Here is a 16,003-nt window from a genome sequence, read left to right as displayed (position 1 = left end):
TGTGTACACAGTGTACAGCAGAGAGAGTGGGCATTGTGTACACAGTGTACAGCAGAGAGAGTGGGCATTGTGTACACAGTGTGCAGCAGAGAGAGTGGGCATTGTGTACACAGTGTACAGCAGAGTGTGGGCATTGTGTACACAGTGTACAGCAGAGTGCGGGCATTGTGTACACAGTGTACAGCAGAGTGCGGGCATTGTGTACACAGTGTACAGCAGAGAGAGTGGGCATTGTGTACACAGTGTACAGCAGAGTGCGGGCATTGTGTACACAGTGTACAGCAGAGTGCGGGCATTGTGTACACAGTGTACAGCAGAGAGAGTGGGCATTGTGTACACAGTGTACAGCAGAGAGAGTGGGCATTGTGTACACAGTGTACAGCAGAGAGAGTGGGCATTGTGTACACAGTGTACAGCAGAGTGCGGGCATTGTGTACACAGCGTACAGCAGAGAGAGTGGGCATTGTGTACACGGCGTACAGCAGAGTGTGGGCATTGTGTACACAGCGTACAGCAGAGTGCGGGCATTGTGTACACGGCGTACAGCAGAGTGTGGGCATTGTGTACACAGCGTACAGCAGAGTGTGGGCATTGTGTACACAGCGTACAGCAGAGTGTGGGCATTGTGTACACGGCGTACAGCAGAGTGTGGGCATTGTGTACACAGTGTACAGCAGAGTGTGGGCATTGTGTACACAGTGTACAGCAGAGAGAGTGGGCATTGTGTACACAGTGTACAGCAGAGTGCGGGCATTGTGTACACAGTGTACAGCAGAGTGCGGGCATTGTGTACACAGTGTACAGCAGAGTGCGGGCATTGTGTACACAGTGTACAGCAGAGTGTGGGCATTGTGTACACAGTGTACAGCAGAGTGTGGGCATTGTGTACACAGTGTACAGCAGAGTGTGGGCATTGTGTACACAGTGTACAGCAGAGTGCGGGCATTGTGTACACAGTGTACAGCAGAGTGCGGGCATTGTGTACACAGTGTACAGCAGAGTGCGGGCATTGTGTACACAGTGTACAGCAGAGTGCGGGCATTGTGTACACAGTGTACAGCAGAGTGTGGGCATTGTGTACACGGTGTACAGCAGAGTGCGGGCATTGTGTACACGGTGTACAGCAGAGTGCGGGCATTGTGTACACGGCGTACAGCAGAGTGTGGGCATTGTGTACACGGTGTACAGCAGAGAGAGTGGGCATTGTGTACACGGTGTACAGCAGAGTGTGGGCATTGTGTACACAGTGTACAGCAGAGTGCGGGCATTGTGTACACGGTGTACAGCAGAGAGAGTGGGCATTGTGTACACGGTGTACAGCAGAGTGTGGGCATTGTGTACACAGTGTACAGCAGAGTGCGGGCATTGTGTACACAGTGTACAGCAGAGTGTGGGCATTGTGTACACAGCGTACAGCAGAGTGCGGGCATTGTGTACACAGCGTACAGCAGAGAGAGTGGGCATTGTGTACACAGTGTACAGCAGAGTGCGGGCATTGTGTACACAGCGTACAGCAGAGAGTGGGCATTGTGTACACAGTGTACAGCAGAGTGCGGGCATTGTGTACACAGTGTACAGCAGAGTGCGGGCATTGTGTACACGGTGTACAGTAGAGTGTGGGCATTGTGTACACAGTGTACAGCAGAGTGCGGGCATTGTGTACACAGTGTACAGCAGAGTGCGGGCATTGTGTACACAGTGTACAGCAGAGTGCGGGCATTGTGTACACAGTGTACAGCAGAGTGCGGGCATTGTGTACACAGTGTACAGCAGAGTGCGGGCATTGTGTACACAGTGTACAGCAGAGTGCGGGCATTGTGTACACAGCGTACAGCAGAGTGTGGGCATTGTGTACACAGTGTACAGCAGAGTGCGGGCATTGTGTACACGGTGTACAGCAGAGTGCGGGCATTGTGTACACGGTGTACAGGAGTGTGCACGGGTATTGCGCAAAGCGTACACACAAAGCATGAATGGTCCGTCCGCATAGGGAATGGTCCGGTCGCACGGGGAGTGGTCCGGTCGCACGGGGAGTGGTCCGGTTGCGCCGGGAGTGTTGCGTTCCAGCTGGTTTGCGTGCTATTAGCCCCTGCACACAGCTCTCTCTCTCTCTCTCTCTCCCCCCGACTCCACTCGGACCCCGGGGGAGTGAGGAAGATGCGAGGCAGACAGGATGGGGAGCGGGGAGGATCGCCCGGGGGAGAAACCGCGGACGGGGAAAATCAGCGCACTCCGCATCTCTACCCGGGAAAGTGGAGACGCAGCGAACGGCAGCCGGCAGTGTAACAGGATTCATAGCAGCAAGTCCATCCTCTCTCACACACTTAGTTATCAGAACAAAGCCTCACAATCCAACAAACAGCAGCAATGATTAATATTTCAGAGAGACACAGTGTCGGCAGCGAGGGGGGACATTACGGGACACAGACCCACACAGTTTGTAGTGAGGGGGAGCATCATTACGGGATTAACACACACGGGGTCTGTAGTCAGGGGGGGGAGAGACACGGGGTCTGTAGTGAGGGGGGGGGGAGACACGGGGTCTGTAGTGAGGGGGGGGAGACACGGGGTCTGTAGTGAGGGGGGGGAGACACGGGGTCTGTAGTGAGGGGGGGGAGACACGGGGTCTGTAGTGAGGGGGGGGGAGACACGGGGTCTGTAGTGAAGGGGGGGGAGACACGGGGTCTGTAGTGAGGGGGGGGGGGAGACACGGGGACTGTAGTGAGGGGGGGGAGACACGGGGTCTGTAGTGAAGGGGGGGGAGACACGGGGTCTGTAGTGAAGGGGGGGGAGACACGGGGTCTGTAGTGAGGGGGGGGGGGGAGACACGGGGTCTGTAGTGAAGGGGGGGGAGAGACACGGGGTCTGTAGTGAGGGGGGGGGGAGACACGGGGTCTGTAGTGAGGGGGGGGGAGACACGGGGTCTGTAGTGAGGGGGGGGGAGACACGGGGTCTGTAGTGAGGGGGGGGGAGACACGGGGTCTGTAGTGAGGGGGGGGGAGACACGGGGTCTGTAGTGAGGGGGGGGGAGACACGGGGTCTGTAGTGAGGGGGGGGGGGAGACAAGGGGTCTGTAGTGAGGGGGGGGGGGAGACACGGGGTCTGTAGTGAAGGGGGGGGAGACAAGGGGTCTGTAGTGAGGGGGGGGGGGGGGAGACACGGGGTCTGTAGTGAGGGGGGGAACGGACACACACGGGGTCTGTAGTGAGGGGGGGGGGGGAGACACGGGGTCTGTAGTGAAGGGGGAACGCTGTTGGGGGACGGACACACACACGGGGTCTGTAGTGAGGGTGGTGGGGGGAACGCTGTTGGGGGACGGACACACACACGGGGTCTGTAGTGAGGGTGGTGGGGGGAACGCTGTTGGGGGACGGACACACACACACAGGGTCTGTAGTGAGGGGGGGGGGGGGGAAGAGACGCTGTTAGGGGGACACAGAGTCGGGGCTCCCGCTGCGATCCCGTCTTCCTGTGCAGCAGGGTGGGTGAAGGAGGCCATTCAGCCCCTCACTCCTCTCCCTCTTCCTGGGGGTGGGGGATGATCAGGAGAAGTTCTGGATGGGATGACTAACTCGGAGACAAGCCCAGTAACAGGCACGGGCCAGGCAGCAGAGACAGAGGATGATCAGCACAGCCCAGGCAGCGTATATCCCGTGGTATTTCCCAGCCTGTTTCCATGTGGCCACCTGGGGAGAGACAGAGGAAAGTGTAAATCACAGCCGGAAAACCTGGAGACACCCCAAACGCCCGGGCACAGGGGGCGGGGGGGAGCCCGGGCACAGGGGGCGGGGGGGAGCCCGGGCACAGGGGGCGGGGGGGAGCCCGGGCACAGGGGGCGGGGGGGAGCCCGGGCACAGGGGGCGGGGGGGAGCCCGGGCACAGGGGGCGGGGGGGAGCCCGGGCACAGGGGGCGGGGGGGAGCCCGGGCACAGGGGGCGGGGGGGAGCCCGGGCACAGGGGGCGGGGGGGAGCCCGGGCACAGGGGGCGGGGGGGAGCCCGGGCACAGGGGGCGGGGGGAGCCCGGGCACAGGGGGCGGGGGGAGCCCGGGCACAGGGGGCGGGGGGAGCCCGGGCACAGGGGGCGGGGGGAGCCCGGGCACAGGGGGCGGGGGGAGGAACCAGGGGAACCGCTCTGATCCGATACTCACAGCCACTCCCGCGGTGATAATTGCGAACAGCAAACCCAGCAGGAATATCCAGAGACAACGCTTGCGGGGGTACCGACGACCGATTGACGAACTGAGGGGGCAACAAGGGAAGTGCGTTACACAGAAGCAGCAAGAGAGATATCGACACTGTCGGACACCACGACACAGCGAGAGAGAGAGAGAGAGAGATACACAGCGAGAGAGAGAGAGAGAGAGGTACACAGCGTCAGACACAGCGAGAGAGAGAGATACACAGCGGGAGAGAGAGAGAGAGAGAGAGAGATACACAGCGTCAGACACGGCGAGAGAGAGAGAGAGAAAAACACAGCATCAGACACGGCGAGAGAGAGAGATACACAGCGTCAGACACAGCGAGAGAGAGAGAGGTACACAGCGTCAGACACAGCGAGAGAGAGAGAGAGAGAGATACACAGCGTCAGACACAGCGAGAGAGATAGATACACAGCGTCAGACACAGCGAGAGAGAGATACACAGCGTCAGACACAGCGAGAGAGATAGATACACAGCGTCAGACACAGCGAGAGAGAGATACACAGCGCCAGACACAGCGAGAGAGAGATACACAGCGTCAGACACAGCGAGAGAGAGAGAGAGATACACAGCGTCAGACACAGCGAGAGAGAGAGAGATACGCAGCGTCAGACACAGCGAGAGAGAGAGAGAGAGAAACACAGCGTCAGACACAGCGAGAGAGAGAGAGAGAGATACGCAGCGTCAGACACAGCGAGAGAGAGAGAGAGAGATACACAGCGTCAGACACAGCGAGAGAGAGAAACACAGCGTCAGACACAGAGAGAGAGAGAGAAACACAGCGTCAGACACAGCGAGAGAGAGATACACAGCGTCAGACACAGCGAGAGAGAGAGAGAGAAAAACACAGCGTCAGACACAGCGAGAGAGAGAGAGAGAGATACACAGCGTCAGACACGGCGAGAGAGAGAGAGAGAAAAACACAGCATCAGACACGGCGAGAGAGAGAGATACACAGCGTCAGACACAGCGAGAGAGAGAGAGAGAGAGAGAGATACACAGCGCCAGACACAGCGAGAGAGAGAGATACACAGCGCCAGACACAGCGAGAGAGAGAGATACACAGCGTCAGACACAGCGAGAGAGAGAGAGAGATACACAGCGTCAGACACAGCGAGAGAGATAGATACACAGCGTCAGACACAGCGAGAGAGAGAGAGAGAAACACAGCGTCAGACACAGCGAGAGAGAGAGATACACAGCGTCAGACACAGCGAGAGAGAGAGAGAGAAACACAGCATCAGACACAGCGAGAGAGATAGATACACAGCGTCAGACACAGCGAGAGAGAGATACACAGCGTCAGACACAGCGAGAGAGATAGATACACAGCGTCAGACACAGCGAGAGAGAGAGATACACAGCGTCAGACACAGCGAGAGAGAGAGAGAGACACAGCGTCAGACACAGCGAGAGAGAGATACACAGCGTCAGACACAGCGAGAGAGAGAGATACACAGCGTCAGACACAGCGAGAGAGAGAGAGAGAGAGAGACACAGCGTCAGACACAGCGAGAGAGAGAGATACGCAGCGTCAGACACAGCGAGAGAGATAGATACACAGCGCCAGACACAGCGAGAGAGAGAGATACACAGCGTCAGACACAGCGAGAGAGAGAGAGAGATACACAGCGTCAGACACAGCGAGAGAGAGAGAGAGATACACAGCGTCAGACACAGCGAGAGAGATACACAGCGTCAGACACAGCGAGAGAGAGAGATACACAGCGTCAGACACAGCGAGAGAGAGAGAGAGATACACAGCGTCAGACACAGCGAGAGAGAGAGAGAGATACACAGCGTCAGACACAGCGAGAGAGATACACAGCATCAGACACAGCGAGAGAGATAGATACACAGCGTCAGACACAGCGAGAGAGAGATACACAGCGTCAGACACAGCGAGAGAGAGAGATACACAGCGTCAGACACAGCGAGAGATACACAGCGTCAGACAGTGAGAGAGAGATACACAGCGTCAGACACAGCGAGAGAGAGAGATACACAGCGCCAGACACAGCGAGAGAGAGAGATACACAGCGCCAGACACAGCGAGAGAGAGAGATACGCAGCGTCAGACACAGCGAGAGAGAGAGAGATACACAGCGTCAGACACAGCGAGAGAGAGAGAGACACAGCGTCAGACACAGCGAGAGAGAAAGTTACACAGCGTCAGACACAGCGAGAGAGAGAGAGAGAGATACACAGCGTCAGACAGCGAGAGAGAGAGATACGCAGCGTCAGACACAGCGAGAGAGAGATACACAGCGCCAGACACAGCGAGAGAGAGATACACAGCGTCAGACAGCGAGAGAGAGAGATACGCAGCGTCAGACACAGCGAGAGAGATACACAGCGTCAGACACAGCGAGAGAGAGATACACAGCGTCAGACACAGCAAGAGAGAGAGATACACAGCGTCAGACACAGCGAGAGAGAGAGATACACAGCGTCAGACACAGCGAGAGAGAGAGAGATACACAGCGTCAGACACAGCGAGAGAGAAAGTTACTCAGCATCAGACACAGCGAGAGAGAGAGAGAGAGATACACAGCGTCAGACACAGCGAGAGAGAGAGATACACAGCGTCAGACACAGCGAGAGAGAGAGAGAGAGAGATACACAGCGTCAGACACAGCGAGAGAGAGAGAGAGAGAGAGATACACAGCGTCAGACACAGCGAGAGAGAAAGTTACACAGCGTCAGACACAGCGAGAGAGAGAGAGAGATACACAGCGTCAGACAGCGAGAGAGAGAGATACACAGCGTCAGACACAGCGAGAGAGATACAGCGTCAGACAGCGCGAGAGAGAGAGAGATACACAGCGTCAGACACAGCGAGAGAGAGAGAGAGAGATACACAGCGTCAGACACAGCGAGAGAGAGAGAGAGATACACAGCGTCAGACACAGCGAGAGAGAGAGATACACAGCGTCGGACACAGCGAGAGAGATAGAGAGATACACAGAGTCAGACACAGCGAGAGAGAGAGATACACAGCGTCAGACACAGCGAGAGAGAGAGAGAGAGAGAGATACACAGCGAGAGAGAGAGAGAGATACACAGCGTCAGACACAGCGAGAGAGAGAGAGAGAGAAACACAGCGTCAGACACAGCGAGAGAGAGATACACAGCGTCAGACACAGCGAGAGAGAGAGAGAGAGAAACACAGCGTCAGACACAGCGAGAGAGAGATACACAGCGTCAGACACAGCGAGAGAGAGAGAGAAACACAGCGAGAGAGAGAGAGATACACAGCGTCAGACACAGCGAGAGAGAGAGAGAGAGAAACACAGCGTCAGACACAGCGAGAGAGAGAGAGAGAAACACAGCGTCAGACACAGCGAGAGAGAGATACACAGCGTCAGACACAGCGAGAGAGAGAGATACACAGCGTCAGACACAGCGAGAGAGAGAGAGATACACAGCGAGAGAGAGAGAGAGATACACAGCGTCAGACACAGCGAGAGAGAGAGAGAGAGAAACACAGCGTCAGACACAGCGAGAGAGAGATACACAGCGTCAGACACAGCGAGAGAGAGAGAGAGAGAAACACAGCGTCAGACACAGCGAGAGAGAGATACACAGCGTCAGACACAGCGAGAGAGAGAGAGAGAGAAACACAGCGAGAGAGAGAGAGAGATACACAGCGTCAGACACAGCGAGAGAGAGAGAGAGAGAAACACAGCGTCAGACACAGCGAGAGAGAGATACACAGCGTCAGACACAGCGAGAGAGAGAGAGAGAAAAACACAGCGTCAGACACAGCGAGAGAGAGAGAGATACACTGCCTCAGACACGGCGAGAGAGAGAGAGAAAAACACAGCGCCAGACACGGCGAGAGAGGGAGAGATACACAGCGAGAGAGAGAGAGATACACAGCGTCAGACACAGCGAGAGAGAGAGAGAGAGAGATACACAGCGAGAGAGAGAGAGATACACAGCGTCAGACACAGAGAGAGAGAGAGAAACACAGCGTCAGACACAGAGAGAGAGAGAGAGATACACAGCGTCAGACACAGCGAGAGAGAGAGATACACAGCGTCAGACACAGCGAGAGAGAGAGAAAAACACAGCGTCAGACACGGCGAGAGAGAGAGAAAAACACAGCGTCAGACACGGCGAGAGAGAGAGAAAAACACAGCGTCAGACACAGAGATACACAGCGTCAGACACAGCGAGAGAGAGAGATACACAGCGTCAGACACAGCGAGAGAGAGAGATACACAGCGTCAGACACAGCGAGAGAGAGAGATACACAGCGAGAGAGAGAGATACACAGCGTCAGATACAGCGAGAGAGAGAGAGATACACAGCGTCAGACACGGCGAGAGAGAGAGAAAAACACAGCGTCAGACACGGCGAGAGAGAGCGAAAAACACAGCGTCAGACACGGCGAGAGAGAGAGAAAAACACAGCGTCAGACACAGATACACAGCGTCAGACACAGCGAGAGAGAGAGAGAGAGAAAGATACACAGCGTCAGACACAGCGAGAGAGAGAGAGATACACAGCGTCAGACACAGCGAGAGAGAGAGATACACAGCGTCAGACACGGCGAGAGAGAGAGAAAAACACAGCGTCAGACACAGAGATACGCAGCGTCAGACACAGCGAGAGAGAGAGAGAAAGATACACAGCGTCAGACACAGCGAGAGAGAGAGACAGAGACACAGCGTCAGACACAGCGAGAGAGAGAGATACTCAGTGTCAGAGACAGCGAGAGAGAGAGATACACAGCGTCAGACACAGCAAGAGAGAGAGAGAAAGATACACAGCGTCAGACACAGCGAGAGAGAGAGACAGAGACACAGCGTCAGACACAGCGAGAGAGAGAGATACTCAGTGTCAGAGACAGTGAGAGAGAGAGACACAGCATCAGACACAGCGAGAGAGAGAAAGAGAGACACAGCGTCAGACACAGCGAGACAGAGAGATATACAGCGTCAGACACAGCGAGAGAGAGAGAGAGAGAGAGATACACAGCGTCAGACACAGCGAGAGAGAGAGATACACAGCGTCAGACACAGCGAGAGAGAGAGAGAGAGATACACAGCGTCAGACACAGCGAGAGAGAGAGAGAGAGAGAGATACACAGCGTCAGACACAGCGAGAGAGAGAGAGAGAGAGAGAGATACACAGCGTCAGACACAGCGAGAGAGAGAGAGAGAGAGAGAGATACACAGCGTCAGACACAGCGAGAGAGAGAGAGAGAGAGAGAGATACACAGCGTCAGACACAGCGAGAGAGAGAGAGAGAGAGATACACAGCGTCAGACACAGCGAGAGAGAGATACACAGCATCACACACAGGGAGGGGGGGAGAGAAGGGAGGGGGGGAGAGAAGGGAGGGGGGGAGAGAAGGGAGGGGGGGAGAGAAGGGAGGGGGGGAGAGAAGGGAGGGGGGGAGAGAAGGGAGGGGGGAGAGAAGGGAGGGGGGGAGAGAAGGGAGGGGGGGAGAGAAGGGAGGGGGGAGAGAAGGGAGGGGGGGAGAGAAGGGAGGGGGGGAGAGAAGGGAGGGGGGGAGAGAAGGGAGGGGGGGAGAGAAGGGAGGGGGGGAGAGAAGGGAGGGGGGGAGAGAAGGGAGGGGGGGAGAGAAGGGAGGGGGGGAGAGAAGGGAGGGGGGGAGAGAAGGGAGGGGGGGAGAGAAGGGAGGGGGGGAGAGAAGGGAGGGGGGGAGAGAAGGGAGGGGGGGAGAGAAGGGAGGGGGGGAGAGAAGGGAGGGGGGGAGAGAAGGGAGGGGGGGAGAGAAGGGAGGGGGGGAGAGAAGGGAGGGGGGGAGAGAAGGGAGGGGGGGAGAGAAGGGAGGGGGGGAGAGAAGGGAGGGGGGGAGAGAAGGGAGGGGGGGAGAGAAGGGAGGGGGGGAGAGAAGGGAGGGGGGGAGAGAAGGGAGGGGGGGAGAGAAGGGAGGGGGGGAGAGAAGGGAGGGGGGGAGAGAAGGGAGGGGGGGAGAGAAGGGAGGGGGGAGAGAAGGGAGGGGGGGAGAGAAGGGAGGGGGGGAGAGAAGGGAGGGGGGGAGAGAAGGGAGGGGGGAGAGAAGGGAGGGGGGGAGAGAAGGGAGGGGGGGAGAGAAGGGAGGGGGGGAGAGAAGGGAGGGGGGGAGAGAAGGGAGGGGGGGAGAGAAGGGAGGGGGGGAGAGAAGGGAGGGGGGGAGAGAAGGGAGGGGGGGAGAGAAGGGAGGGGGGGGAGAGAAGGGAGGGGGGGAGAGAAGGGAGGGGGGGAGAGAAGGGAGGGGGGAGAGAAGGGAGGGGGGGAGAGAAGGGAGGGGGGGAGAGAAGGGAGGGGGGGAGAGAAGGGAGGGGGGGAGAGAGGGAGGGGGAGAGAGGGGAGGGGGGGGGGTGTGAAGGGAGGGGGGGGGGAGGAGGGAGGGGGGGAAGGAAAGGGGGGGGAGAAGGGAGAGCGCGTGCCAGGAGCACTGCCATTGCCAGCGGAAGGTGTACACCAGCGAGGGATATACTTACACACAGCGACAGTGTGGACATCGCGCTAACGTCCTGTCTGTGAACTCCCTCCACTGTAAAAACACAAGAGGGGAGACGGGGGGGTCACAACGGTGCAGCCGGAACACACGGAATTCTCCTCCAAACAGCGGGAAATCTGCTATCTTAAAGAAACCTCCCAGATGGCTGCCACAAGTCACCTGATCATTCGCAACTGCAAGGTGCTGGAGAACCTGGAAAGCTCTCCGTGGATTCCAAGACCACACAACCAGACACGTGAAAATGCACATTCAATTTCAAAATGGCTCCGCATGTGGTCAACGGATGGCAGCTTTCCCCGGACATCCACATGGTTCCGAACTCCACAATCCGGGGCGAATGGGAACTGTCCCAGTGCTGAGGAACAGGCCCTGCGGCCTTCAGGTTGTCCTATCTCGACCAACTGCCTGGATCCCTCTATTCCCCATCTGTTTGTGTGTCTATCCAGATAAGTCTTACATGTGACTAACGTAACTGCCTCAACCCCCTCACTTGGCAGTGCATTCCAGACCCCCAGCCCACACAGTGTCTCAACCTTCCTCCGCACATCTCCACTGAACCTTCCCCCTCTTAGAACATAGAACAGTACAGCACAGAACAGGCCCTTGGGCCCACGATGCTGTGCCGAGCTTTATCTGAAACCAAGATCAAGCTATCCCACTCCCTATCATCCTGGTGTGCTCCATGTGCCTATCCAATAACCGCTTAAATGTTCCTAAAGTGTCTGACTCCACTATCACTGCAGGCAGTCCATTCCACACCGCAACCACTCTCTGCGTAAAGAACCTACCTCTGATATCCTTCCTATATCTCCCACCACGAACCCTATAGTTATACCCCCTTGTAATAGCTCCATCCACCCGAGGAAATAGTCTTTGAACGTTCACTCTATCTATCCCCTTCATCATTTTATAAACCTCTATTAAGTCTCCCCTCAGCCTCCTCCGCTCCAGAGAGAACAGCCCTAGCTCCCTCAACCTTTCCTCATAAGACCTACCCTCCAAACCAGGCAGCATCCTGGTAAATCTCCTCTGCACTCTTTCCAGCGCTTCCACATCGTTCTTATAGTGAGGTGACCAGAACTGCACACAATATTCCAAATCACCAAGGTCCTGTACAGTTGCAGCATAACCCCACGGCTCTTAACCTCCAACCCCCTGTTAATAAAAGCTAACACACTATAGGCCTTCTTCACAGCCCTATCCACTTGAGTGGCAACCTTTAGAGATCTGTGGATATGGACCCCAAGATCTCTCTGTTCCTCCACAGTCTTCAGAACCCTCCCTTTGTCCCTGTAATCCACATTTAAATTAGTCCTACCAAAATGAATCACCTCGCATTTATCAGGGTTAAACTCCATTTACCATTTTTCAGCCCAGCTTTGCATCCTATCTATGTCTCTTTGCAGCCTACAACAGCCCTCCACCTCATCCACTACTCCACCAATCTTGGTGTCATCAGCAAATTTACTGATCCACCCTTCAGCCCCCTCCTCTAAGTCATTAATAAAAATCACAAAGAGCAGAGGACCAAGCACTGATCCCTGTGGCACTCCGCTAGCAACCTGCCTCCAATCCGAAAATTTTCCATCCACCACCACCCTCTGTCTTCGATCAGACAGCCAGTTACCTATCCAATCGGCCAACTTTCCCTCTATCCCACACCTCCTCACTTTCATCATAAGCCGACCATGGGGGACCTTATCAAACGCCTTACTAAAATCCATGTATATGACATCAACTGCCCTACCTTCATCAGCACACTTAGTTACCTCCTCAAAAAATTCAATCTAATTTGTGAGGCACGACTTGCCCTTCACAAATCCATGCTGACTATCCTTCAACTTGTGTCCCCTTGTAATTGTCATTTCTGCCCTGGGAAAAAGCTTCCAACTGTTCACCCTATCCACACCCCTCGTAATTTTATAAACTTCTATCAGGTCTCCCCTCAACCCCCGTCGCTCCAGTGAGAACAAAGCAAGTTTCTCCAACCTCTCCTCATAGCTAATGCCCTCCATACCAGGCAACATCCTGGTAAATCTTTTCTGTACCCTCTCCAAAGCCTCCACATCCTTCTGGTAGTGTGGTGACCAGAATTAGGCGCAGTATTCCAAATGTGGCCTAACCTGTGTTTTATATAACCGGAGGCCCCAGCCGATGAAGGCCAACATGCCATATACTTTCTTCAACACCTTTCCCTCCTGTGCTGCCACTTTGGAGGATGTGGACCTGTACTAGAACCATAGAACCTTACAGCTCAGAAACAGGCCTTTTGGCCCTTCTCGTCTGCACCAAACCATTTTTCTGCCTAGTCCCACTGACCTGCACCTGGACCATTTCCATCCACACCCCGCTCATCCATGTACCTGTCCAAGTTTTTCTTAAAATGTTAAAAGTGAGCCTGCATTCACCACCTCATCGGGCAGCTCATTCCAAACTCCCACCACTCTCTGTGTGAAGAAGCCCCCTAGGGCGGCACGGTAGCACAGTGGTTAGCACTGCTGCTTCACAGCTCCAGGGACCTGGGTTCGATTCCCGGCTTGGGTCACTGTCTGTGTGGAGTTCGCACATTCTCCTCGTGTCTGCGTGGGTTTCCTCCGGGTGCTCTGGAGGAAGTCCAAAGATGTGCGGGTTAGGTTGATTGGCCATGCTAAAATTGCCCCTTAGTGTCCTGGGGTGCGTAGATTAGAGGGATTAGCGGGTAAAATATGTAGGGATATGGGGATACGGCCTGGGTGAGATTGTGGTCGGTGCAGACTCGATGGGCCAAATGGTCTCTTTCTGTACTGTAGGATTCTATGATTCTAATATTCCCTTTAAACTTTTCCCCCCTCATCCTTAACCCATGTCCTCTAGTTATTTTCTCCCCTAGCCTCAATAGAAAAAGTCTGCTTGCATTCACTATCTATACCCATCATAATTTTATACACCTCTATCAAATCTCCCCTCAATCTTCTACGCTCCAGGGAATAAAGTCCCAACCTATTCAATCTCTCTCTGTAACTCAGCTTCTCAAGTCCCGGCAACATCCTTGTGAACCTTCTCTGCACTCTTTCAATCTTATTTACATCCTTCCTGTAACTAGGTGACCAAAACTGTACACAATGCTCAAGATTCGGCCTCACCAATGTCTTATATAACCTTACCATAACACTCCAACTTTTATACTCGATACTCCGATTTATAAAGGCCAATGTACCAAAAGCACTCTTTACGACCCTATCTACCAGTGACGCCACTTTTAGGGACTTATGTATCTGTATTCCCAGATCCCTCTGTTCTACTACACTCTTCAGTGTCCTACCATTTACCTTGTATATTCTACCTTGGTTTGTCCTTCCAAAGTGCAATACCACAGACTTGTCTGCATTAAACTCCATTTGCCATTTTTCAGCCCATTTTTCTAGCTGGTCCAAATCCCTCTGCAAGCTTTGAAAACCTTCCTCACTGTCCACTACACCTCCAATCTTTGTATCATCAGCAAACTTGCTGATCCAATTTACCACATTATCATCCAGATCTCTCTGTGTATCTGCACTCCTGATGGTTCTGCCATTTATTTTATAGCTCCCACCTGAATTGGATCGACCAAAATGCATCACCTCGCAGAGCAGCAGAGATCCCAGCACTCGGTCATAGAAGACAGAGGGTAGCAGTGGAAGGGTGTGTTTCTGAATGGAGGGCTGTGACAAGTGGTGTTCCTCAGGGAGCAGTGCTGGGACCTTTGCTGTTTGTAATATATATAAATGATTTGGAGGAAAATGTAACTGGATTGATTAGTAATTTTGCGGACGACACAAAGGTTGGTGGATTTGCGGATAGCGATGAGGACCATCAGAGGATACAGCAGGATATAGATCGGTTGGAGACTTGGGCGGAGAGATGGCAGATGGAGTTTAATCCGGACAAATGTGAGGTAGGAACATAAGAACTAGGAGCAGGAGTGGGCCATCTGGCCCCTCGAGCCTGCCCCGCCATTCAATAAGATCATGGCTGATCTTTTCGTGGACTCAGCTCCACTTACCCGCCTGCTCACCATAACCCTTAATTCCTTTACTGCTCAAAAATCTATCTATCCTTGCCTTAAAAACATTCAATGAGGGAGCCTCAACTGCTTCACTGGGCAGGGAATTCCACAGATTCACAACCCTTTGTGTGAAGAAGTTCCTCCTCAACTCAGTCCTGAATCTGCTCCCCCTTATTTTGAGGCCATGCCCCCTAGTTCTAGTTTCACCCGCCAGTGGAAACAACTTCCCTGCTTCTATCTTATCTATTCCCTTCATAATCTTATATGTTTCTATCAGATCTCCCCTCATTCTTCTGAATTCCAATGAGTATAGCCCCAGTCTACTCAGTCTCTCCTCATAAGTCAACCCTCTCAACTCCGGAATCAACCTAGTGAATCTCCTCTGCACCCCCACCAGTGCCAGTATATCCTTTCTCAAGTAAGGAGACCAAAACTGTACACAGTAACTCCAGGTGTGGCCTCACCAGCACCTTATACAGCTGCAACATAACCTCGCTGTTTTTAAACTCCATCCCTCTAGCAATGAAGGACAAAATTCCATTTGCCTTCTTAATTCCCTGCTGCACCTGCAAACCAACTCCTTGAGATTCCTGCACAAGAACATCCAGAGGGATCTGGGTGTACAGGTACACAGGTCACTGAAAGTGGTAATGCAGGTGGAGAAGGTAGTCAAGAAGGCATACGGCATGCTTGCCTTCATCGGCCGGGGCATTGAGTTTAAAAATTGGCAAGTCACGTTGCAGCTTTATAGAACCTTAGTGAGGCCGCACTTGGAATATAGTGTTCAATTCTGGTCGCCACACTACCAGAAGTATGTGGAGGCTTTGGAGAGGGTACAGAAAAGATTTACCAGGATGTTGCCTGGTATGGAGGGCATTAGCTATGAGGAGAGGTTGGAGAAACTTGGTTTGTTCTCACTGGAGCGACGGAGGTTGAGGGGCGACCTGATAGAAGTCTACAAGATTATGAGGGGCATGGACAGAGTGGATAGTCAGAAGCTTTTTCCCCAGGGTGGAAGAGTCAATTACTAGGGGGGCACAGGTTTAAGGTGCGAGGGACAAGGTTTAAAGGAGATGTACGAGGCAGATTTTTTACACAGAGGGTGGTGGGTGCCTGGAACTCGTTGCCAGGGGAGGGAGTGGAAGCGGATACGGTAGTGAGTTTTAAGGGGAGTCTTGACAAATACATGAATAGGATGGGAATAGAGGGATATGGTCCCCGGAAGGGTAGGGGGTTTTAGTTCAGTCGGGGCAGCATGGTCGGTGCAGGCTTGGAGGGCCGAAGGGCCTGTTCATGTG

At 54.4% G+C, this 16,003-nt stretch overlaps 1 protein-coding gene across 1 annotated transcript in view; it reads right to left on the bottom strand.

Annotated features, from left to right (window-relative positions):
* Positions 1 to 3,153: 3,153 nt before the first annotated feature.
* LOC144486498 (type 1 phosphatidylinositol 4,5-bisphosphate 4-phosphatase-like) overlaps positions 3,154 to 16,003 on the bottom strand; it is a 69,582-nt gene continuing 56,732 nt past the window's right edge. Inside the window, exons 5-7 of the mRNA XM_078204540.1 lie at positions 10,662 to 10,714; positions 4,150 to 4,240; positions 3,154 to 3,686 (exon numbers count right to left, since the gene is read on the bottom strand). Of these exons, the coding sequence (XP_078060666.1) occupies positions 3,543 to 3,686; positions 4,150 to 4,240; positions 10,662 to 10,714 (288 nt within the window). The 3' untranslated portion in view covers positions 3,154 to 3,542. The remainder of the gene's footprint in view (positions 3,687 to 4,149; positions 4,241 to 10,661; positions 10,715 to 16,003) is intronic.

The sequence above is a fragment of the Mustelus asterias genome, unplaced genomic scaffold, assembly GCF_964213995.1.
Source record: "Mustelus asterias unplaced genomic scaffold, sMusAst1.hap1.1 HAP1_SCAFFOLD_371, whole genome shotgun sequence".
Taxonomy (NCBI): Eukaryota; Metazoa; Chordata; class Chondrichthyes; order Carcharhiniformes; family Triakidae; genus Mustelus; species Mustelus asterias.
The sequence above is the reverse complement of the archived record's forward strand: the minus strand, read 5'-3'. Positions and strand labels throughout refer to the sequence as shown.